General features: G+C 46.0%; 1 protein-coding gene across 1 annotated transcript in view; it reads left to right on the forward strand.

The window, feature by feature from the left end:
* LOC119973948 (POC1 centriolar protein homolog A-like) overlaps nucleotides 1-25,284 on the forward strand; it is a 139,562-nt gene that overhangs the window by 71,321 nt on the left and 42,957 nt on the right. The window contains 1 exon segment of the mRNA XM_038812632.1: nucleotides 4,625-4,774. Coding sequence (XP_038668560.1) covers nucleotides 4,625-4,774 — 150 coding nt within the window.

A 25,284-nucleotide genomic window follows, 5' to 3' on the forward strand; every position in this document is an offset into this window, starting at 1 on the left:
AGGCTAGCTTAGACCCAAGAATCTCACCCTGAAAGAATTTTATGTGTAGCAGTTGAACATAACATACATTCTGTGTCACAGTTAAAAATTATAAGCCTTCTTAGAATGGTGTACTTCTACATTTTAAGAGTTGTGTACTGTTGAATTCTAACTTTTAAAGATTATGACTCATTTTCTATTGCAAGACTTAAGCAAAATTGTTTGGTTATAGGTCAGCTCCCATGGTGAGATGAGGCAAGGCAAAGTTTAAGCTTTACGTTAAGTAGAATATGAAGTGGTGAATAATTGGGGCGGGGCGGGGCGGACGGACGGACTGTGATGCACAAGGGTAGAAGCAGTTAGAGGTGGTATTTAGAACAGAATTAGAGACTGGGTGGTTGGTAAGGGATAGTAAGAAGCCAAGGGACTGAGATGTCCAAGAATAGTGCTCAAGGTATTCTCATAATGTCCTGAGCCACTTCACTGCCACTGAAGTATTTTTGAAGTTTAGTACCTATTGTAATCTTGGTAAATATGGTGGCTATTTTGTGCAACAATATCCCACAAGCTCTCTTGCTTTTCTTCTAGTAATGTCATGAGATATTTTATGTCCACCTGAGAGGGGAGAGACAAGGCATTGTTTTAACATCTTACTTGATAGACATCATCTCAGTGAAGCACTCCCTCAGTGCTCCGCTGAATATGAGAGATTATGTACTCCTGTTTCCCTGGAGAGTGACTTGTATAAGATCTTCTGACCTGAGTAACTTACTACTGAGTAAGGCTGCGATGAAGGACAATGAAGCTCAGAAGAAACTAACTGTTTTCAGATTATATAGTGGAGCAGACAGCATATGGATGTGCAATAGATGGAGAGGTAAGGATGGATCCTGAGGGGATACTAGAGACAACGGTAAATGAGTGGGAAAATAAACTATTGTCGGTAATTCTCTGCCTGCAATTAGATGGATAAGAACAAAACCAGATGAGTGTTGTCTCAGGCAGCTAGGTTACTATGATTAGATTTAGATTTATTGTCACACCCACCGAACATCTCTCATGTTCAGTGAAATGTATTGTTGTGCATACAGTCCAGGCAGATCGCTTCATACATGAAAACATGAACATAGACATCGGGTGATGCATGCAGAATATAGTGCTATAACTGTAGAGAAGATGGGTAGAATGATTAGTTCAGTCCATAAGAGGAGTCTATAAGAGACAAAGAGCGGAAAGAAGCTGTTTTTGAATCTATTAGTGCATGTTTTGAAACTTCTGTACCAACTGCCAATCGAAGAGTTTGGGAGAGAGAATAACCCGGCTCTGCTGCCCGCTTACCCAAGGCAGCGGGAGGTGGAGACACAGTCAATGGATGGGAGGCGGTTTTGCGTGATGGTCTGGGCTGTGTTCACGACTCTCTGTAGTTTCTTGAAGTCTTGAACTGAGCAGTTGCCATACCAAGCTGTGATGCAGCCAGATAGGATGCTTTCCATAAATTGGTAAGAGTCATTGTGGGCAGGCCGAATTCCCTGCGGAGGTATAGACGCTGTTGTGCTTTCTTGGTCACAATGTTGACATGGGTGGACCAGGGTAGATTTTTGGTGATGTGCACTCCTAGGAATTTGAAGCTGTCAACCATCTCCAGCTCGCACCATTGATACAGACAGGCTTGCTTCCTGAAGTCAATGACCAGCTCCTTAGTTTTTCTGACATTGAGGGATAGATTGTTGTCGTTACACCTCGCCACTAAGTTCTCTATCTCCCTCCTGTACTCTGACTCGTCGTTGTTTGAGATCCGACTCACTGCGTTTGTGTCATCAGCAAACGTGTAGGCGTAGTTGGAGTCAAATCTTGCCACACAGCTGTGTGTCTATAAGGAGTATAGTAGGGGGCTAAATACGCAATCGTGTGGGGCCCCCGTATTATCGTGGAGGAGGTGTCATTGTTTATCCTTATTGATTACGGTCTGTGGATCAGGAAGTCGAGGACCCAGTTGCAGAGGGAGGAACATGACCTAGGTTTTGGAGTTTAGAAACGAGCTTGTCTGGGATTATGGTTTTGAAGGCGGAGGTATAGACAACGAACAGGAGTCTGACGTAGGTGGCCTTGTTGTCGAGATGCTCCAGGGATGGGTGTATGGCCATGGAGATGGCATCTTCTGTGGACCGAATTACAGTGGATCAAGGCATTCTGGAAGGTTGGAGTTGAAATGTCTCATGACTAACCTCGCGGAGCACTTCATAATATTAGATGTCAGGGCCACCGGTCGATAGTCATTGAGGCAAAATGCCTGAATCTTCTTTGCCACAGCATTTGAGGAATGTGGTCAACTATGTCAAAGGCTGCAGACTTTGAATCATAGAATTTATAGTGCAGAAGGAGGCCATTCGGCCCATCAAGTCTGCATCGGCCCTTGGAAAGAGCACCCTACTTAAGCCCACACCTCTGCCCTATCCCCGTGACCCAGTAACCCCACCTAACCATTTTTTTGGACATTAAGGGCAATTTATCATGGCCTATCCACCTAACCTGCACATCTTTGGACTGTGGGAGGAAACCGGAGCACCCGGACGAAACCCACGCAGATACGGGGAGAACGTGAAGACTCCGCACAAGACCGTGACCCAAGCCGGGAATCGAACCTGAGACACTGGCGCTCTGAAAAAAACAGTGCTAACCACTGTGCTACCGTGCTGTCCTTCTTTGTTGCAATCCCATGTTATTTGTCTCTTTGATAAGAGTCATTTTGTTGCTGTGACAGGGGAGGAAACCTGATTAGAGGGATTCAAACATAGAGTTCCAGTTAAAGGTGGGCACTGATTTGGGAAGTGGCAGCACAGTTTTGTGAGGAAACTACTAAAGCACATTATTACTGTGTTACCGTGCTATGTGTTATTGACGGCCACCTTTCCCAACAAGGGTGACCACACTGACTGTAAAGCACATTGGGATACCTTTATGAAAGATGCTGTATGAATGCAAGTTCTTTGCTTTATGGTTTAAATGGAGATGGTTTATTTTACCACTTGTGCATCTGTGTTTTTAAATACTTGGGGCGCGATTCTCCGGACTCACGGCCCTCTGTTGCTCCGACCTCCACCTGCTGTACCTGCTCAGCTGTGATGTGCCAACCAGACTGTGCCCCAGGAGACTCATCACTAAATAGGCCCGCCGGGGTGTGTGTCTCTGGGATGATGGATGTGGTGGGAGAAAGCAGTGCCGCAAGCCCGACGCTCTCAATGTTTAGGGCCTCCTCCAGGGTGTGGGGCTGCTCAGCGTCAGGAGGGTTGTCCCTGGCCATTTCTGGTGGTAGTGGACTTCGAACCCTCTGTGCATCCTGGTCCGCAGATTGGGTTGGGGCGGATGGGGCTGCCCGCTGATCGGGCACCCTCTGTTGTGAGGCCCCGGGTGAGGTGGCGGCAGATTCCTGTGTCCGTCTGGAGGCAGACGGCCCTGGTCGTTCGGCATCACGTCCTAGGGAAGAGAATGAGACGGGTTATTTCGATTTGCTCGGCAGGCCGCTGGACGGTCCCAGTGGGCAGGGTGTGTGAAGGGACAGAGGATGGGGGAGGTGTCCCAGTGGGCAGGGTGTGTGAAGGGACAGAGGATGGGGGAGGGGTGAGTGTTTGTCAGGGAGGGTTGTCTCACTTGCTGCAGTTCCGCCAACCTCTCATAGCGCGATATCGCGGCTGGCAGACCCCCCAACAAGGTCCAGGGCCCTCTGTTCAAAGGTGCTGAGGGGGTGCAGGTTGGGTGAACCCCCTCCAGTCTTGTGCCGCTCACGGTGGTTGTGAGCGGCCTTGGCCTGTTGGGGGAGGGAACATAGGTAGATCATTACAAAACGGAAGGTATCAGCAGTCCGTTCAGATACTGGCACAGTTTGGGGGGGGTCAAGTTGTCATGAGACGATTGCATCTCTCCTCGGGGCCAGAGCGCTGGGTCTGCGACAACTTTGTGAACCATCCTCAAATAACTCTGCCCCAATCCCTCTCCCCCCCCCCCCTCCCGTGCCGGGGGGGGGGGGGGGGGGGTGCTTAAGTTAAGGGGGAGGGATGGTTGTGACTAGGGGGCACCCTCATGGCACTTACCCTGGCAGACCTGGTGAGGTCGTGTAGCTTCTTCCTACATTGCTCAGATGAGCGAGGGGTCTGCCCCACAGCACTGACGGCAGCCACGTCACGCCAGGCCTGGCGTACCGCGCTGGCAGGTTGGCGATGCCCTCTCCGCGGGCGGATGATGCCCCTCCTCTGCTCCACGGCATCGAGCAGCGCCTCGACGTCAGCATCAACAAAGCGAGGAGCAGCTCTCCTCGGCTCCGACATCCTGCCCGACAGATTCTGTGGTCGCCCGCGCCTTTTTACGGCGTCGGGCGGCGTCACGTGGGCGTGATCGTGTCGTCGCCGCGTTCCGTCGTCATCACACACGTAATTGACGCGGCCGCGCTACTAGCCCATTTCCAGGAAGTGAATCCGTCGGGAAATGAAGCCTTCGCGACCGTCGTAAAACGCTCCCGATTTTTACGACGGTTTTACGATTTTCCGCGGGTGCGGAGAATTTCGCCCATAGTATGCAATGCGATGTCCTCAAATTTATACATGTGCGGTAATCACCATTTTGTGTAACTTATTTAACACTTTTTTTTCAGGTTATGGTATGGAAGACTAATTTTGATGCTGCAGATTATGGGGAAATGCTGAAACATCAATCTCAACCAATGACTGTTAATTACATCTTGAAGGATTCTGATGGTCCTTCTTCAATGTCAGAGCATACTTCAAAGTCACATGTGGTGGAGGTAGGTTTTATTTGATATGTGCAATATTCTCTTCGCGGTACCTGACTCAAAATGCATTGTGTAAATACATTGTCACGTCTTTTATTTGATAATGAGAAGTTTTCTTTTCTATTCTTTTGAGTGAAGCGGGTATTGTATTTAAGCACATACAGGTTCCTGGAAATGCGCTGACACGAGGATCAAATGCTCATGAATACCCAGAACAGTTCCTCCAGTAAAGCTTTTCTTCTATTGACTTTAGTGGAGCGCAATGACAGCTGTCACTGTCCTGGACAACTGGCAACCATTCCAAAGTGAATTTGCTGGATGTACCTATTCCAGGTACTGAGAAACTTGGCAACAATTTGGCAAGTTTATCTTGGGGCTGCATTGGCTGCACGTTGGGAGCATGTTGGAAATTGCAGGCTCAGCACTCCACTGAAACGAAATATCAAAGCACCGGAAAGTCAAGCTGCTACTGCGGTTGAAACAGTTTTTCACCATCAAATGTGACATTTCGCTCTGTGGCCTCTCTCAAGGTTGCATCTCCAATATTAAGCTCAAGGGGGTGAATGGGAAGAAAATTCCTGCTTTGGATGGGCTCGGATCTGATTTGACTGTCAGAAGCCAACTGTCATGGCCTGGAACATTGCTGCAGGAATTCCTGACAATATCCTCGTGATCTTCAGCTGCTTCATCAAAAACCTTCCCTCTATTGTAGCATCAGTAATTTGGCAGGTTGGTCACAATTTTGCAATGTTTCTCTGTAGGTGCTGCCTGACTTGCTGAGTATTTCCAACATTTTGTGTTTTTATTTCCGGATCGCAGCATCTGCTGGGTTTTGTTTTTGTATACATGTTATAATTGTTTGTATGTTCCTGTTTGAGAGGAATTACTTTAAATATTTACATCTCATCTTCATTACTACTCTTTTGCCTTTACACTTTCAATAATATCTCTGATTCCTGTAAAATATGTCTGTTTCACAAGTTGTGACTTAACTATTATGTATGTATTTTATTTTGTCTTCTGTGTAGGTACAGTGCACTTAACCCAATAATTCAATTTGATCAATGGATAGGTATGCATCAGCAAACATAAACAAGTTTGTTGTTCTAAGGCACATCTTAATAGACGGTATTCATTTGGGAACAAATTTACTGCATCTATGAGATCTTGGGGGATATTTTACTATGGGTGAGCAGTTGGGTATTTAAGTGAGGAAAAATTCCAATTTTGGCATCTGGTAACCAACTCCAGCCTGCTCACTTGCGGTTTTATCAAGATGGGACAAGGGACAGGCAGCCAACCTGTCCTCAGAAAGCTGATTAGGCTTTGAGATATATTGGTATGGCTGGAAGCCTTGGACAACCCACTTTGCATATTTTAACTGCGGGGACCTGAATTTCCCAGGCTTCACACCAGTCCTTGTGGGCCAGATAGAGCGAGAGTGCTTCCTTCCATCTTCCCAAGTGTTCCCACAATCAGACCCCCATAACCATCCAGAGTGATTCCAACCCTGGTACCAAACCTGCCTGGTCTCCTTTTGGAGTTCTCCTTGTCCAACTGTAGACCAAGCCTGTCAGTCAGGCTGACCTCTGGGCAGGGAACCTGGAGGGACCAAAAGACACTCTCAGCAAACTGCACGGTAACTGAATGCTATTTAATTGTATTTAATATTCAAATTGTTTAATCAAATAAATAAAACAAAGTACATGGAAAAGAATAGTGTGCACACTGTCCCAGAGGTTTCTCGCATTATGATGCCAATTTATATTGCTTTGGCACCCTTTCTCTCATGTGATGATGATTTGTATCTACGTGGTCAACTTTATGTTAGACATCAGCTGGTATGGCTCAGGAAGTGGCTCCGGCTATCCTATGGTATGGCAGTCTCTGCCACATTTTCTGCAGATAAAGGCAGTCAGCCGAGAAAGTGCTAGATTCGCTGGCCACTGTTTTCTCAGCCAGCTCACTTTTCCATGTTTTTAAAAATTCTTCCACTGCTCCTCCAAACAGTCGGGCTCCAGAAGTTACGGCTGTCAGCAAATATCTCCCATTGCCAGTATCAATGTCCTTGCTTCCAAGGTATCCTTGTAGTGGAGGTATGAACATCCAGCAGGTCATGATCCAATGGCCAGTTCACCGTACAGAAGATCTTTGGGTATGAAGTTATCATCTTGCCAATGAACTTGGCCAAGCAAGCACAGATATTGTTAGCTTCATGAGTGTATACTGATACAATTAGCATGGTCCAGCACCTCTGAGTTGGTTAACTTGCCCTGTCAGAGATGTGGAAAATAGCTCTGAGACAGTGAAGGTGGAAAGTGTTCCGCCTTTTCTCCTGCCTAACATAAATTGACCGGGTCTCGCCAGTGCAGAGGAGTACACTGCGGATGCAGGCTTGGTAAGTTGGTGTTCTCAGTCAGGTTGCTGTTGTTCGACACTATTCTTCAGCTTCTACATAACAGCTGCAGCTTCTGTGATGCGTGTGTTGATTTTAGCCTCAAGTGACAGATTGCTGGTGATGTGGAGCCTCGAAGTGTGAAGCTATCAACAACTTCCAGCGTCATATTCTCAACGCTGATCGAGTATGGCAACATCCTGGACCATAACATTTGTCTTCCTGATGGCTGATGGTCAAACTAAACTGTTCACATGCGTGCGAGGATTTGTCCGCTTGCCTTTGAAAGTGCTCTTTGATCTGAAATGCGAGTGGCATTGTTGCCATTCAGCAACCTGCTGATGATTTGTTCCATTTTGTCCTGGATTTCAATTGGGTAATGAACATAGAACATAGAACGATACAGTGCAGTACAGGCCCTTCGGCCCTCGATGTTGCACCGACATGGAAAAAATCTAAAGGCCATCTAACCTACACTATGCCCTTATCATCCATATGCTTATCCAATAAATTTTTAAATGCCCTCAATGTTGGCGTGTTCACTACTGTTGCAGGTAGGGCATTCCACGGCCTCACCACTCTTTGCGTAAAAAACCCACCTCTGACCTCTGTCCTATATCTATTACCCCTCAATTTAAGGCTATGTCCCCTCGTGCTAGCCACCTCCATCCGCGGGAGAAGGCTCTCGCTGTCCACCCTATCTAACCCTCTGATCATTTTGTATGCCTCTATTAAGTCACCTCTTAACCTTCTTCTCTCTAACGAAAACAACCTCAAGTCCATCAGCCTTTCCTCATAAGATTTTCCCTCCATACCAGGCAATATCCTGGTAAATCTCCGTTGCACCCGTTCCAAAGCTTCCACGTCCTTCCTATAATGAGGCGACCAGAACTGTACGCAATACTCCAAATGCGGCCGTACTAGAGTTTTGTACAACTGCAACATGACCTCATGGCTCCGGAACTCAATCCCTCTACCAATAAAGGCCAACACACCATAGGCCTTCTTCACAACCCTATCAACCTGGGTGGCAACTTTCAGGGATCTATGTACATGGACACCGAGATCCCTCTGCTCATCCACACTACCAAGAATTTTACCATTAGCCAAATATTCCGCATTTCTGTTATTCTTTCCAAAGTGAATCACCTCACACTTCTCCACATTAAACTCCATTTGCCACCTCTCAGCCCAGCTCTGCAGCTTATCTATGTCCCTCTGTAACCTGCAACATCCTTCCGCACTGTCTACAACTCCACCGACTTTAGTGTCGTCTGCAAATTTACTCACCCATCCTTCTGCGCCCTCCTCTAGGTCATTTATAAAATGACAAACAGCAACGGCCCCAGAACAGATCCTTGTGGTACGCCACTCGTAACTGAACTCCATTCTGAACATTTCCCATCAACTACCACTCTCTGTCTTCTTTCAACTAGCCAATTTCTGATCCACATCTCTAAATCACCCTCAATCCCCAGCCTCCGTATTTTCTGCAATAGCCGACCGTGGGGAACCTTATCAAACGCTTTACTGAAATCCATATACACCACATCAACTGCTCTACCCTCGTCTACCTGTTCAGTCACCTTCTCAAAGAACTCGATAAGGTTTGTGAGGCATGACCTACCCTTCACAAAACCATGCTGACTGTCCCTAATCATATTATTCCTATCTAGATGATTATAAATCGTATCTTTTATAATCCTCTCCAAGACTTTACCCACCACAGACGTTAGGCTCACCGGCCTATAGTTACCGGGGTTATCTCTACTCCCCTTCTTGAACAAAGGGACCACATTTGCTATCCTCCAGTCCTCTGGCACTATTCCTGTGGCCAATGATGACCTAAAATTCAAAGCCAAAGGCTCAGCAATCTCTTCCCTGGCTTCCCAGAGAATCCTAGGATAAATTCCATCCGGCCCCGGGGACTTATCTATTCTCACCTTGTCCAGAATTGCCAACACTTCTTCCTTACGCACCTCAATGCCATCTATTCTAATAGCCTGGGTCTCAGCATTCTCCTCCACAATATTATCTTTTTCTTGAGTGAATACTGACGAAAAGTATTCATTTAATATCTCGCTTATCTCCTCAGCCTCCACACACAACTTCCCACCACTGTCCTTGACTGGCGAAATGCTGAAATATTTTTCTGTCAGTTGTGCCATGAAGTAGATATCCTCTTCAGATAAACTGAAGGTGACAACAGCAAATAGAAGAATATGCCAGAGTATTGCCGCCAGAGCGCAGCCCTGTTTGACCCCATTGCGATTCCCAGAGGGTTCCAGTGTTGCCCTGCCCTAGCTGACCTAAGTTGTCATGGGAGGGGAGAATCAGTGAGCAGCATTGGCAGGCAGCCAATTTTTATTTTCAGCAGCTTAAATAAACAGCCTCTGCACACATGGTCAAATGACTTGGTGAGATCAATGAAGGTAATATATAGTGATCTCCTTTGTTCATAGCATTTCTTCTGCAGCTGTTAGACTGAGAAGATCATGTCGATAATGGAATTGCCAATTTTTAAACCAGATTGGGATTTGGAATAGATGCATTCACCCAAGGTCTGTAGTCCAACAAAGACATCGCTGGCAAGTACTTTTCCCAAAATGCCCAGCAGCGCAATGCCTTGATAATTATTGCAATCACTTCGGTCACCCTTGTTCTTGTCCCCAGGATTACAATCTTTTCATCTCACATATTCTTGGGCACGGTCCCCTTCATCTAGCAAAGATAGAGAAGTTTGTGCGGATACTGCAGGAGTGCCTGTTTGAGTCCGGGAAGTATAAGATCATTACCTGGCAAGCAAATCAGTAGCTTTTCTAAGCTGCTCTAATGTAGGTTTGACATCCCGTGATAGGCAGACTCTCCATGGTGTCCAGAGCTTCCTTCATGACTATGTTCCCCCTCAACTACAATTCAAATTAGTGTTGCACCCATCTCTCCAACTGTATATCGCAGTCGATGATGACCTCTCACTCTTGTTTACAATGGACCTTTTGCCTATTTGATCCTTTTGTACAAGCCCCAATGTTACCGGTGTTGAAGGTAATCTGGGTATTGTCGCAAAATTGTATCGAGTATTTTGGCATTGTACCTGTTGGAATTTATTTTTTAAAAACTCTTGTGTCCGAGTCATCCCACATGGATCACTCTTGTAATTAATGAGAGCGGATTACTTGGCTTCGAGTAAAGGTTCCATTACAGCAATATAAGCTTTGAACCATGTCAGGATTTTTCTGCTCTTATTGAACTCTCAGCATTTGAAAAGCTGATGTCTCAAAAAATGTTCTACTTATCTTCTGCACTCTGTGAAAATGCAGGAAAGCACCTGTTCCACTGAGTTGGGAAACTATCTTTGTTGGCAGTGCAGCTAACATTGTTACGAGGACAGCATTTCTTCTTTAAAAGAAAAGGGCATTCAGGATTACACCCTAATCCTGGTTAACATTAGGGAGCAATCAGTCTTGAAGTGAACACTGGTAGCTGTATTGCAGTGAGCACTGGTAGCTGTATTGCAGTGAGCACTGGTAGCTGTTTTGCAGTGAGCACTGGTAGCTGTATTGCAGTGAGCACTGGTAGCTGTATTGCAGTGAGCACTGGTAGCTGTATTGCAGTGAACACTGGTAGCTGTATTGCAGTGTACACTGGTAGCTGTATTGCAGTGAGCACTGGTAGCTGTATTGCAGTGAGCACTGGTAGCTGTATTGTAGTGAGCACTGGTAGCTGTATTGCAGTGAACACTGGTAGCTGTATTGCAGTGAGCGCTGGTAGCTGTATTGCAGTGAGCACTGGTAGCTGTATTGCAGTGAGCACTGGTAGCTGCATTGCAGTGAGCACTGGTAGCTGTATTGCAGTGAGCACTGGTAGCTGTATTGCAGTGAGCACTGGTAGCTGTATTGCAGTGAGCACTGGTAGCTGTATTGCAGTGAGCACTGATTGAGAATTCTGTGGAGAGTCCTGTCTGGTGGTGATTAGGCCTAGTTGGTGCCAATATTCTGATCTTGGATGTCGCCATGCCAACATGCGGCATAGTTATTACTTAAAAAATGTTAGTTTCATAAAGCTCGTGCTAGCAGCAAAGCTGAAGCTGTCTATTTTAACTTATTTTTCCTGTGCCGTGATAACTGAAGCAGGAGGGCCATGTCTCATGGTCCACACCCATTCTTGCATTGATATCCCCCAGTAGGTAAAGGTGTTCTGTCTTTGGGATTCTGTTTTTAGCAATGGAATTAATCTTTACCTCTGTAGTGGACACAGCTTTAGACTATAGACAATCATGAGGTTAACTGGTCCTGTTTGAGTTGAGAGGCCGATAGAGAGAATATATTCTGAACCGTTTGTGAGAGGGTGGGGCTCTATCATGTGTTATGGGAGCGGCGTTTTCAGAACCCCAAAATGTATCATGGAGTTCAATCAACCTCCCTTTAATGTATTGTTGCTTTTGAAGCACACGGCTTGGTTTCCAGGTGTGGTATTACAATTATGGACTTGTGGGTTTTTAAACACAAAACAATGTTTATTCCATGAAGTCAACTTAACCTTTTTAAATAAATATTGGATCCCTTAACACCCCTTACTTCAAAGATAACCCCTAAAATAATGCAACACTAAATAATCCCTCAAAATGTTCCTTCAAACCTCCAAAAGACTTAACACCTTTAAACAGAAACACATCAGGTTAAAGACATTACGATTATGAGTTTAAATCACCCAAATGATTCAGAGATAGACTTTCCTGGCAGAGATCACAGCAGATCCATCTCATTGCAAACGCAGACACACCCAAGCTCTTTTTCTTCATGCAGCTCTCAGCAAACCAGCCAGGCACTTTTCAGCTGCTCTCTCAAACTGAAACTAAAAGCAGAAGTGAGCTCACCCCACCCTCTGACATCACTTCAGTAATATGAGCTGCTCCATTTCTTAAAGGTACATTGCTTAAACATCAATGTCTTAAAGGTACTCTCACATGACACATGGAGCATAGAGAGTCCCTTGCAGCAAAGTGTACAACCTGCTCACAAGTGTCCACTAAACTCTTCTTCCAAATGAATGAGTAATGTTTTTCATTGAGTGATCCACTCCTGGTGAGCCTCGTCCTTTGTAGAGAAGCTATGTATATGTTCATCTTTTCATGTTCCATGTCAATCTCATCTGCCTTGCATGCGTTATCAACCAGCTACAATTTGTCTGTCAATTCCAAGCACATAGATTTGTAGCGGAGAGGTTCTAAGCTCCTAACATCCAGTGAACCAGGTGGCCATGGTTGGTCGGCACCTTGTCAAGGGCTGCCCAACATAGCGGACAGCCCATAGTCTCAATGCCATGCCAATCATATTGGACTTAACATTTGTAATGGCTGCCTCCTATAAGACCATAAGACATAGGAGCAGAATTAGGCCATTCAGCCCATTTAGCCTGCCCCGCCATTCAATCATCTCTCATCCCCATTCTCCTGCCTTCTCCCCTTAACCCCTGATCCCATTATTAATCAAGAATGTGGTGTTGACGCTCTTAAGTAAACTAAAGTGTCCTCTCTAGGGCACAAGCCCGTAGGTAAATTTTATGGAGTCCTTGGGCTGCACAAACATCAGATTCAGTCCAAAGAATGTGAAGCACTACATTTAGCACGTGCTTGGTTGCAAGAGTTACTGGGAAGATGGCATATTTAGATTTCAGCCAGTATTTTGGCTCCACTCCAGATTTTATTGTCAGGGTTTACTCCCTTAGCCGTTAACACGTCTGAGGTATCCAGGAGGCAGTGGCCCACTTCACCCATAGCTTAGACTTTGGTTCATAAGTGCTGGATTTATCCATGCACCAGTGGGCCTGCACACCGCATGTCTGGGGGCTAAAGCTCCTCTGGTTTCCTGAGTAGCCTTAACCTGGGACTGCGAGCTACCTAACGTCTGTGTATTACCACAAGAAGGGACAGGAGAGGACTTGCTGATGGAGTGATACTGTGCACTGACAGGGAGGGATTTAGACATTTGGCTCTCCTTGCTTTGCTGTTGGGTGGTGGGGTAGGTTGAAAATGAGAAGCAAGGTAGCACACAAAAAGCAGGAAGCACGCAAACTCTCTTCACCAAATGCTAGATGCATCACATTGACCTGTTGATACACAAAAATTGCACTCCATTACCCTCCAATATTATTTATGCTAGTGTTTGAAGAGTTGGCAAGAGGGGACTTAATTTGCATGTGTTAAATGGTTGCAAGAGTAACTCCGTATTTGCCCACGCCCCCTTCTGACCCTATCAATTTTCCTATCTTGTCAACCTGCAGCATTTTTAAAAATTATACTTTTCAGGGGTTGCACCCCCACCAAGGGAGCCCTTTGTTGATCCTTATTGAGGCCACCTACTCAGCATCCTAACTACTATGCTGCTCCACTTTGTTTTTCTTTCCTTCCTGGCTTACGGAATCAATGCCCTTTGCCATCATCTGCCTTGTAAAAGATGAACAGAAGTTTCACAGCTTATATGGCATTGCCGACACTTTTGGAAATCTGATGCAACTGGCAGTCAGTAATTCTTCTGGGACTTCTACTGCTGCAAATGGTGGAAACATTGTACAATTTCAGAACCACAATCGGCAATGCTTAATTAAGAATAAACTGTGAGGTGTCAGCAATTGTAAGCCGAAGATCTGATTTTTCATAGACATTCAGATAATTTGGTATTACATGGTCCTTCTTTTCAGAGGCAGTTTCCTTATTCTGTACCGGGGTTTTCAGGACCTCCACAAGATGGCTCCCTTTTGAACAAGAAGCATTCGGAAAATATCAGCTTCTTTTCTCATGTATTTTCTCGTCATTTTAATTTTGTGATGCTTACTACTTTGGTGTCTTTATGTGAATGATATCCTGTCATTTAAATAACCTAAATCTTCAGCACATTATTTTTGAACTTTATAAGAGGAAATCTACTGCAGTATTCCAAGAAGGAGCATGGATGTGAATTGTCCGTGCTTCCTGTACTCATGCCTAACTTTGGTTACTTAAAATCATGACTGTGTTTTCCTGTAATCAGTCTTTGACTTCCTTTTTGAAACTATATGCAGTAGACTAGTGTCTGTACATCTGCAGATACTTTTCCGGCAATACAATTAAGTTACCATAGTGAAGTAGAATGATGTAATATTTGTATTGACTGATCATATAAAAAATTACCGCTGACTTAAACAGTTTACTATATTTTGACAGAAGTTAGAATTTACAGTTAAGGTTTGTGTACACAGACTTCTAACTACAAAGTTATATGGCGCAATGATTCAGTGGTTTTGCAACCATGGTAGAATTCTGCTATATTTGAGTAACTATAACATTTGCCAACTCCCACCCCAAGCACACCCTCGGTTGCCATTGACTACTAACACGACATCGGAGTGCCACCACATGCTAGTTCCTCTCCAAGTCACACTATACTGACTTGGAATTATATCACCATCCTTCCCTGTCACTGGGTCAAAATCCTGGAATTCCTCTCAATTGACACTAAGTATATCTACAGCACCTAGACTGCATTTATTTAAAAGGTTCTTCGCCACCTGCTCAAGGGAAATTAGGCATGGACAATAAATGCTGACCTTACCAGTGATATCCATATCCCAAGAAAGGATAAGATAAATTTGGCCTATTTCAGCTGGCATCTTGTGAATGGCATCTCTACTTGCACTAAAACAGTGACTACATTTCAAAGTATTTCATTGTGTAAAGTTTGAGTTTGGGAGTCACAGATTACCCGAAAAGGGGCTTGAGCTCATCAGTGATTTTCGAGTAGCTTATTGAGTAGTTTACCACAAAACTACGGTTTAAATATGATGCGTAAGATAAATAGGAATGGTTCGGTCTTGAAGGACAAATGGACTGATGATGCAGAGTGAGTATTGATATTTGTGGTGGCAGCCTTCTGTCCTCTAGTCTAGTTGAAGTGTTCTCGTTTGAGAAAGGCCCCTATTTCCCCTCTTCTTTATATAACTTTTTTCTAGGGACTGTTTGCCTACCCCATACCAATGTCTTGTTTGATCCGATCTGGCCAATTACTGATGTACAGGTACCCAAGGTCATTTCCCTAACTTTTCATCTCTTTATCTTGAGGTCAACTTTCAGCTTATCTCTTGCAGGTACCATTTCTTTTAACTCCTGTCAGCACTTGTCTAGGTAAGAGCGTACAAGACTACATGCTATCAACTTTGGAATTTCAGCACGGAAGCCCCTATTAGGAGGTTGTGACATGAGACCCCTGAAAGCACCATTCTCCTTTGTATTAGCTCTGTTTACCTCAATTGCTGCTAAATACTGTTTTCATTGAAGAGAGAGGGAAAGAGAACCAACCTTCTGCTAAAGCTTCACAATTGCATACCTGCTGATTCTATGATATTCTAATCTGCCATTGCTTGCAATGGATTTATTTTTGGTTATGGAAGACATTCTGTAATTACGTATCACACAGTCTGACTCTCTCCATCTGCATTTCTGTTTGCCTTTTTTGTCCTTCTTCCATATGTCCAGTTTTAGTGTCTCCATATGGTGGGGGACATTGAGACTTTAGAAAGTGTGCAGAGAAAGGCCATAAGTTTAATTCTCAGTGCAAAATACTTCCGATAGCCAGATAGGCTCAAAGAGCTGGTTCTGTATACTTAAACCTTAGAATCAGGTGATTTGATCAAGATTTGTAAAATAATGAAAGGACTAACTTATATTTAAATTGACTAATTCTTCTAACTTGGATAGGTTCGAGAAAACCAGTGATTATTCTTGCAAATTATGTCCATCAAATTACTTTAACCATTAACTGAAATTTTATTATACCTTTCACCCCTATGATACTGAATATAGTCTGTGATGGCAATTGAAATTTTTTTTTAAATGTCTCTTGCGATCAATCAATAAATGGCTACTTTTGTAACTACAGACTGTGATGTGAATGCTTCTTTCGTGGGTGTAACCATCCCAATGATAGGGTGGCTAGTTCTATATTACAGGAGGTATTTATGGGCTGCAGAATCCAAACAGTGAGGACTGCTACCTGTGCCCACTGGATGCAAGCACCCCATTGAATGGCAACCAAGAATTCAGAGCTGGAGCACTCCACTCGTTGGGAGTGCCTGGGAGTTAGATTCCATCCCTGCAGCTGCTGAGTCAGAGATGGGGCTGCTATCACTAAGCCAAAGGCTCATTCCTGTTTGATTATAACTTTAAACAAAAAAACACCTTTAACTGCTCTTGGAGTGTTTCAGTTCAGGAGTACAGTGATCAGGTCTCCATAAGGATTATAAGAATTAGGCCACTTGGCCCATCGAGTCTGCTCCACCATTCAATCGTGGCTGATATTTTCTCATCCTCATTCTCCTGCCTTCTCCCCATAAACCCTGATCCCCTTATTAATCACGAACCTATCTATCTCTGCCTTAAAGACACTCAGTGAATTGGCCTCCACAGTCTTCTGCGGCAAAGAGTTCCACAGATTGACCACACTCTGGCTGAAGAAATTCCTCCTCATCTCTGTTTTAAAGGATTGTCCTCTGATTCTAGTCTTCCATGTATGTAGACAAACAGTACATTGTTACCAACTGACTCCACCAAAGAAGTAAGGATCAAATTGGACAATAAATTTCATTGCTCATGATGAATCAGTTCAACAACATCAATGTTAAACTATTTGCACAAACTGTAGCCTCAATATTGGAGCATTTAAATGAATTGTGACTCACATGGCTATTTGAAGGCAATGCATTTGGCTTTGTCGCACAAAAATGTGAAAAATTTAAAGAATAAACTGTTCAATTCATTCATTCTATTATTCATTTCTGAGAATGTTACTCACTCCAGCTGAAAGTTTCACAACGTCTAAATATTGCTTTCATGGACTGGATTTAGTGGTTATGCAGAAGCGTGCAGCTCACGATGCCCTCCCTTTGTTCACGCAGGAGATGTTGGTCCACAACAGACAGGAAAGGGCTCAAATGAGTTTTGGGGTGCCGGACATCCTCGCCCCGGACAAGGAGTAGGCTCTGGAGGTTGCGGGGTGGCCGAGGACAGATTGGTCACTGACGTTGAAATTGCCTTGCGCCGCAGAGGTGAGCACCCAACAGTCCTAACCCAGATGACCTGTCACATGTGATGTTCAGGCCAAACATAATCATCCTTCCCTCTCACTGACCAAATGTCCATTGTCCCATCGGATCTCCATCTGATGGTGTCGGCCCATCCAGGGTAACCCCCCCCCCAGGTCCACGAGAACACCTCGGGGGAGAAGCCAGAGGATGCCACCATTGAGGTGTCACAAATGTCATCATCTCCACCAGAGTACAGACCCACATCTTGATAGGCAACATTGTGCACCAAAAGCCTGTTCACTAATCTGGTGAGCACCACACAGTTGCGGTGGCAGGAGTGTACAGAGGGGACAACAGTCGGTTGGAAGTCTGCTGGATCCCAAGACCTAGCTGTGCCCCAGTCAGATGCTGAGCCTCTGGACCAGGTTATCCCGGAGATGATGTACACTCTAGGGTGAGGCCGTGAGATTCAGAGGGGAATGTCAGTGACACACCAGCGGGTTCATAGGCGATTGGAGTAGTCCAAAAGGCTTTGGGCGCAGGAGATGGCATCCTTGATGTGTGGCACATAAGCAAACACTGCTCGGTTGGTGACTTCCATGGAGAGCCTGGAGCACGATGTCAGCATCATGAGTGATGGTGTCCAAGACATTGCTCGTTAGTGACAGCCATGACTGATGGCCTTGACAGCGTGACCCAGTCTCTGGGGGACATGTCCCTGATGTGGGTGGACCTTACAGAGATGCTGCAGAGCATGCCCCAGTCTCCGGTGGACATTGCTGAGGCGCTCCAGACCATGTCCCAGACGTGCACATTGGTGAAGCATTGCAGAGCGTGGCCTGGTTACAGAGGGGCATCGCTGAGGGCATTAACATCATGGTGCAAACAATGGGGAGCCGCCAGGGATGGCGAGAGCCAGATGATGCAGGGGTCTCTGGACCTCAATACAGCCCCTCTGTCCCAAGGTGACCCTCAGGGCCATATGGGCCATGACCAGGAGGAGGGAGTGCTGCAGGCCAACCTGGGGCCTCCCGACAGGGAAATGACGGTAGTCACCAGCTCGCCTGAATTCCTTGCCCCCTGTCCCCGACAGCGGTGCAACTTGGCGTCACTGGTGAGGCATCTGCCACTGGCAAGTCGGCCAGGGCCCACCAGCCCCAGGCCCTCCAAAGGATGCCTGCCACGGCGTCAAAACCACAGGGTCCGGTAAACAGTATGCTGCCTCCACCTCTGATGTGCATCTAGGGGACAGATCTAGACGTAGTGGCAGGACTCAGAAGGTTATAAAGATTGTGGATCACTGAGAGGACACTGGTGGTGGGGGGTGGGGGGCAGCACCATCGGGAGCTTGGGACAGTTAGGACAATGATTGTACACCATTAAAACACATTACACCCAAGACGTGTGAAGCCTCTGTCATATTATTCCGCACTAGGGGTCGGCCTGTACACCCTTCCCCATTGTCCTCCCACCGGCCCCAGCCCCTGGGCACAGTGGTCCTAAATCTGGGCACCCCCCAACAAGGTGTACCATATGCAGGTGATGGTTGTGAGCGTGCAGTCAATAGACACACAGATTGAGGAGCTCAATTCACAGTGGGTTACCATTACCCTCCTGACTTGTATATTGACTGCCGACGGAGCCGATATAGGCCCACCACCTTGGAGTGATGTAACACAGACCCTGGGAGGGTGGAACAGGGTGATTCGGGATGGGGGGGGTGTCGGGTGTGGGAAAGGAGAGGTGGATCGGGAGGGGGGATGGGTGGGTGGGTACGGTGGGTGGAAAGGGGGAGAGGGTGCAATGTCAGACGAAACCACATCCTATGAGAAGCCTCCATCCTCGTTGTCGCCGACGCCTGTATTCCATCCTTCGGCTGGTCCCGTGGGTCCTCCCCGGGCCCCTTCTGGTTCAATCCCTCCTCCTCCAAAGCCGCATGTTCCTCCACCATCATAACGTCGCCCTGCTGCTGTGCCAGGTTGTGGAGAGCACAGCTGACCACAAAACGGGCGAACCTCCAGGGGTTGTACTGCAATGCTGCACCAGAGCGGTCAAGGCATCGAAACCGCATTTTAAGCAATGCCATGCACCGCTCAGTGAGATCCCAGGTGGCCACAGTTATGTTGGATCTCCACATCGGTTCCCGGCCTCCACACTGTTGTGATTAGCCAGGACCTAAGCGGGTACTCCTTATCCCTCAAGAACCAACCAGTCATCCTGGGGTGTCTCTCTAAGACACCGAGGATCTCTGACTGCCCCAGGATGTAGCTGTCATGCACACTACATGGGAAGCGTGTACACACATGCATGATGTGGGGCAGCGTTCGCACACAAGTTGAACATTCAGGTAGTGGAACCCTTTCCTGTTTACGAAGGGCGCTCCTGGACCACCTAGTGTGTGCAAGGTGACATGCAAGTCATATATTAACCCGTGGACCTGGGGCATCCCGGCGATGGTGGAGAAGCCTGCTGCCTGGGTATCTTGATGGGCTTGGTCCATGTCAAAGTTTATACAGCCAGCTGCCTGTGCAAATAGGGGCGGATGCACTTGTGGGCTGTTGGATGGGATATGAGCCTGGAATGAACTCTAGGCATAAAAATTCAGGGCTGCTGTGACATTGATGGTGACCAGGAGTGGGTATCCTCCTTCACCACATGGTGCCAAGTCCTCAAGGACATGACACAGGTGCCACACCATCCCCTCATTGAGGCGGAGCCTCCTGTGGCACATGCTGTATAACATCTCTTCGAACGACCAGCGACGCCTATTAACCTTGGGCTGTCGCCGGCCTACCCTTCTGGGCCCCTCCTTTGCCAGGTGGGAGGCCGAGTCCTCAGGGTGTGGGGCAGGCCGCTGTACATGGGATTCCACCTTGTGCCTTTGTCAATGCTGATGCCGCTTCCTTCTCCGGCATCTGGCTGCCTGGCATGGCCACTGCGAGGGCAGATTTTGTGGGCTCCACAATACCATTCATATCATAAGCAATTGGAGGGGGTGAGAGACCGACAATCAGTTATGGCTTCCACCCTGGTGCACTCAAATCCCCCAAGCCTCCCCCACCATACATTCCCTGCCATCTCTCGGGGTGCCATCCAACGAGCCAGTTGTGCTGGGGGGACCCTGCCCTGTACGCGTACGCTTGGCCACAGCAGGATTCCTGGGCACCGGAATCCAGACCCCAGATCCCCACCAAGTACCGGGCTCGGGTTACCCCGTCCCCCCGACCCGCACACCCACCTTCTGGTCATGAGGGTTATCCACAGCGCTGCGGCCCAGCTTATGGGTGTTTGATTGTTGGCTACTGCCCCTGCAGTGTTGAAGCCTCTAGTGTTCAGCCGAAGTGTCCGGATCACAGTCTGATTGGGGTGCTGGGCACTAATACTCCGAATTGTCACGTCTACCCACGAATTCCTATGGCTATGTTTTAGCTTAATAACAGTTCCATAATACAAAAATACAAAGCAGAATACAGAGCAAACAGCAATACAATGCAATTGCCCACTATACACCAGACAAAACCCAATAAACAATCAACAAGAAACAAAACCACCAGCATCCAAGACAGCGCATGCCACCACCCCAGTCCAGACTCTCCAGCAGCAGCCCCACGTCAGTGGAAAGACACCCAAGAGCATATATAGGAAAGCATGCATGTAGAAAACAGTGCGTGCATGTTGGCGAGAGTGTGCATGTGTGAAGGAGATTATGAGCGAATGTCTGCATGTGCATGCCTGTAAGAGTGTGTGTGTGTGTGTGTGAGAACAGGCAGCACAGTTCACCGAAAAAAGACACATCGACACAGGGCACGACGGAAGAGAGAGAGAACATCCCTCCCCTTCCCAAACCAGGAGCAGCAGATAACCACTGACACAAAAAGTCACCAGTCGTCCACAAAGGTATCCCAACCCAAACTTCGATTTGCTGAATCGAACCGGGTCACCGCCCTTCCTTTCCTGCAGTCCCGCATCTGGTTTCCCGACACCACCCAGTTCTAGGACCGGGCCACAGGAACACAGAGGACATGAACAAGTGACGCACAGTTTCTGACGTAAGTCAACAAACAATCAAAAATCAATAAACAAAATATTCCAATGAAGATAACAAACCACGGTGGCACAGTGGTGCAGAAGCTAGCACTGCTAACTCATGGGCCTAGGATTTGGGTTCGATCCCAGCCCCGAGTTACTATCTGTGATGTTCGGGCACATTCTCCCCGTGTCTGCATGGTCTCACTGTACAGGGTAGGTCAATTGGCCACGCTAAATTGCCCCTTAATTGGAAACAATTTTTTTATTTTAAAAGATGTCAACTAACTGCAAACCCTCCTCCATCTTCAGCCCAGTAGCAGGCCAGCCAAAATCCTCTCCTTGCTGCACTCCAGGTCAAAGAAGCAGCTGCAAGCTGAAACACGGCCCCATGCACTGCAGTAGCAGGCAGGCTTCATCCTCTCTCTTCCCCCCTCTGGCAGCTCCCAGCCACAGAATCTCAAAACTGGAATAGTCAGTACCTGAGAGCCACAGTAACACAAAGCACAGCAGAGGAGTGAGAAAGCCCTTCTTCAAACTGGTAGTTCTTCTGAAGGGCAACCAGGGATGGGCAATAAATGTTGGCCTAACCAGCGAAGCCCATAACGGCAAAATTATTTAAAAAAAAAAAAATAGGCATGTTTACAGCCTTCCTTTGCCTCGTTCCAGGCTTCAGAAGCAGAAAAAGCAGCAACAAACAAAACGCTAGGTTTTCAAACAGTTCTGCAGCGAAAAAGCAGGAGAGCACAGAGCACACACAACCTGGAGCCACTTGGGAGCTGTGAAGTGCTCACAGTATTAGCTTTGGCAATTCCTTATTAATAATAGCCTTCAGCTATGCGGCCAGAGGCTGCCACGGTCAGTGAACGTTAAAGTGACCTGCACCATATTACAGGCAGAAGCTGAAGTTGCCCTTGTGTATGGGTATACACGATGGGGGGTGGCATTATGGACCCGTGGGGGCTGACCCCCCCCCCCCCAACACCAGCCTAGGGGCGAACCCCACCGACCAAACCCGTTCTCTACCTCCCCACCCCAACTGGGGGACTTCCCCAACACCCCTGAACACTGGAGCAGCAGCTCCAGAACCCATGGGCTGATTGTCCGATGTTCAAGATGGCTACTCAGCACCTCCGACCCTACTGCAGCCATTGCTTTAACTTCACATTTTAAAATAGATTTGCTATAGGGCGCCCACATGACCACTCGTTGAGGAATCGGTTAGATTATGGGAGGTCGTTCAATAGGGCGTCCTTTCAGTTAATGGGATGGAGATTGGCCTTAATTGTTGATTATTGGTTTCTTGACATGCTGCGGCGGGATCGCGCCAATGGGAGTAGGCCGGTTAGATCGGAAATTGATCGCACCTGGCACAGTTCCCGATTTCATCCCCTCCTGTGATCTAACTGGCTCACTAGGATTTGCACCTGGCACGATGCAGCCGTCAGACCGCGCCCAAGATATTTTGTTGATTGCAACCAACAAGGATATTGGTTTCTTTGCATTTTCCTGATTTAAATTGAGTGTAGTTCCCCAAAATGTAGTTTACTCTGCATGTTACTTCTTCCAGAGTTTGACCTTTTAATCTGGGTCACTAGCCAGTAATCTGTTGTTTGTCTGCTCAAGGTTTACCAATAATTGCTTGCACCAGAAGGCTTCCAACTAACTGGCCAGAAAATTAATGAGTCTTCAGGCAGATGCATTGTGAAGCTTTTTTTATGATTTAGGGTTAGCTGCCAATGAATGATCATCATTAGTCCCTTTTCTGATAATGATGGCTTTTATAATTATTGGTTAAATTGAATAAACAATGAGAGCTTGAAACAGACTATTCAGGTTAAGAGGGTCGGATTGCATCAGCCAGCATTGTTAAAATAGTGGCTTTTTTGGTGAAAATAAAAATTGTGTATGTTTGCCAAATCTCATATTTATTGCAATTTGACTTGCCAAATGCTAAATACCCCAAACTTTAAGCATTTTACTGACATTTATGCTGGGATCTTGTACTTTCACTGGTGGTGAGCGTCAGTGACGTAGCTTCACATGATAACAGCATGAGGAGACATAGTTCCATGTCGAGCCTTGTGTAGAAACTGCCTTGTAAATAGTTAACATTTTGCTCAGTAAAAAGTAGAGTTTGCTAACAGTATTGCTTCTTAGTCTGTACCTGTAAGTCCAGAACCACAACTAACACATAACAGTTCAAAGACAACAACAACAGATGGCAACGGCTAAATGTGCAAATGGAATAACAAGTGAAGAGCACACCATTTTCAAGGGGCAGCAATGTAACCGACTGACGATCAAGGACAGCGTGAGAAAATCGTCAACCCTACTCCAGAAGAAGCAACAGTGAAAAGGAAGAGATGGACAAAGTTCTACATTTACTCAAGTGCTTCGACCACATAGTAGGCCCCAGATCAAACTGAGACGTGGCAGAATTGGCTTATTCAGGTTTGCCAGGTACAGAACAGCATTGATTGGGACTAGCATAAAAAATTAGTAAGGAGCTGGTCAGTACACTTACACCATTGGCTGTAGTGCAGGTGTCTTTATGGTCAGACAGGACATAACTTCCTCACATAATGCAGTATTTTTGTTTATCAAAGCCGTTAATACTTTAACCTTCAGAAAAACACCATTATAGAACAAGTAAAATTTTAATAGGTGCACCCAAAGACCTTGAGAAAGCATAGATTCCTTTATTAATGAGCTATTCAAAGAAAATTGTGAATACAGTGCCCTGAAAGACAAATTAATTGAAGATCACGTTGTCGTGGGAGTCTTGGAAGAGACTTTCTCAGATTTTGTTTGCAGTCACAGGAAAACTTGATCCTATCAAAAATGCTACAAATAGCGGGCAGGCAGAAGAGAGGAAGCAAGTTTCATTCAAGGTGAAAAGAAAATCGTGTAGAAAACAGGCTGATACAATCCAGTTTATAGCACAAAGGAATTGCAGCATTCCCAACCCCAAGCAAAGCAAGAAAGAGACGGGTTCATTCGCCATCATTATTCCATGTTCTCGCTGTGGTGGGGAAAGACTGCATTGGCATGAAGAATGCCCTGCCAACCATTCTGAAAGAAGAGAGGCCTTTTTTAAATTAATTTGTCACAGAAAATGGCTTTTCACAGGACAAAAAGGAGAAACAGCCAAGATCATTCAGGAAATTGGGGGCATTCAACAAGTTGAAAAATAGAAGCATCATTCTTGAGCAATGTCAAAGATTCAAATGCAACTTATTGCATTGCAGTTATTATAGTTAGACGCTGGAGCAGGAGTTTGAATTCTTTCAGACACCAGAGTCTCTCTATCCATGAGTATAAGACTCCATGGTCCATGACGCATTCAGTTGAAAGTCATGGGACAGTTAACTGCAAAACTCCAACATAAAGGAAGAGAAATCACAGAAGTCTTGAATGTGATTCACAATCAAAAATGCTCACTGGTGATCTGGAAACTTCGCACAGAGCTGGAACGCATCTACGAAGTTGATGAGCTCGGAAGCTGAGAAAAATCAACAGCATTCAGGGCAGAATTCTGTGATGAATATAGAAATTGTTACATATTATATCTGTTGTAGTAATATTATTAAAGAACTATGTGCACTAATATCCAGACTGCACGAAAGCAGTAATTAAAGAGTCGAAAAAAGGCGAGGTCATGATTGATTCCAGCCACCTACCTGGTTACAGATAAAGAGCTGATAGGATATTGTTATAATTGCTGGAGATTCCCTGGAGAATAGATAATTTATGAAGGGTTGTATTTAGTCCTAGCTAAGCAGGTCGTGTGACATCTTAGTAGGACATAGATGATGTAATGAATGGGAAGAGTCAGGTCTGTGCAGTCTTGCATATTTTGCCATAGGATTTGAGTCTGACAAGATAGAATTATTTTAAGTTGCACAACAATCTTGCTAAATATTGCCAAGTTGAGCAGAAGTGTACTGAATCTTCTTTTGAAAAGGGTCTCTATCTCTGAAAGTCTCCAGGCAGAAAAGCGAGTAATCGGTTAACTTTATTTCTAAGTGGCATTTGAACTGTA

The sequence above is a fragment of the Scyliorhinus canicula genome, chromosome 11 (assembly GCF_902713615.1).
Source record: "Scyliorhinus canicula chromosome 11, sScyCan1.1, whole genome shotgun sequence".
Classification (NCBI taxonomy): Eukaryota; Metazoa; Chordata; class Chondrichthyes; order Carcharhiniformes; family Scyliorhinidae; genus Scyliorhinus; species Scyliorhinus canicula.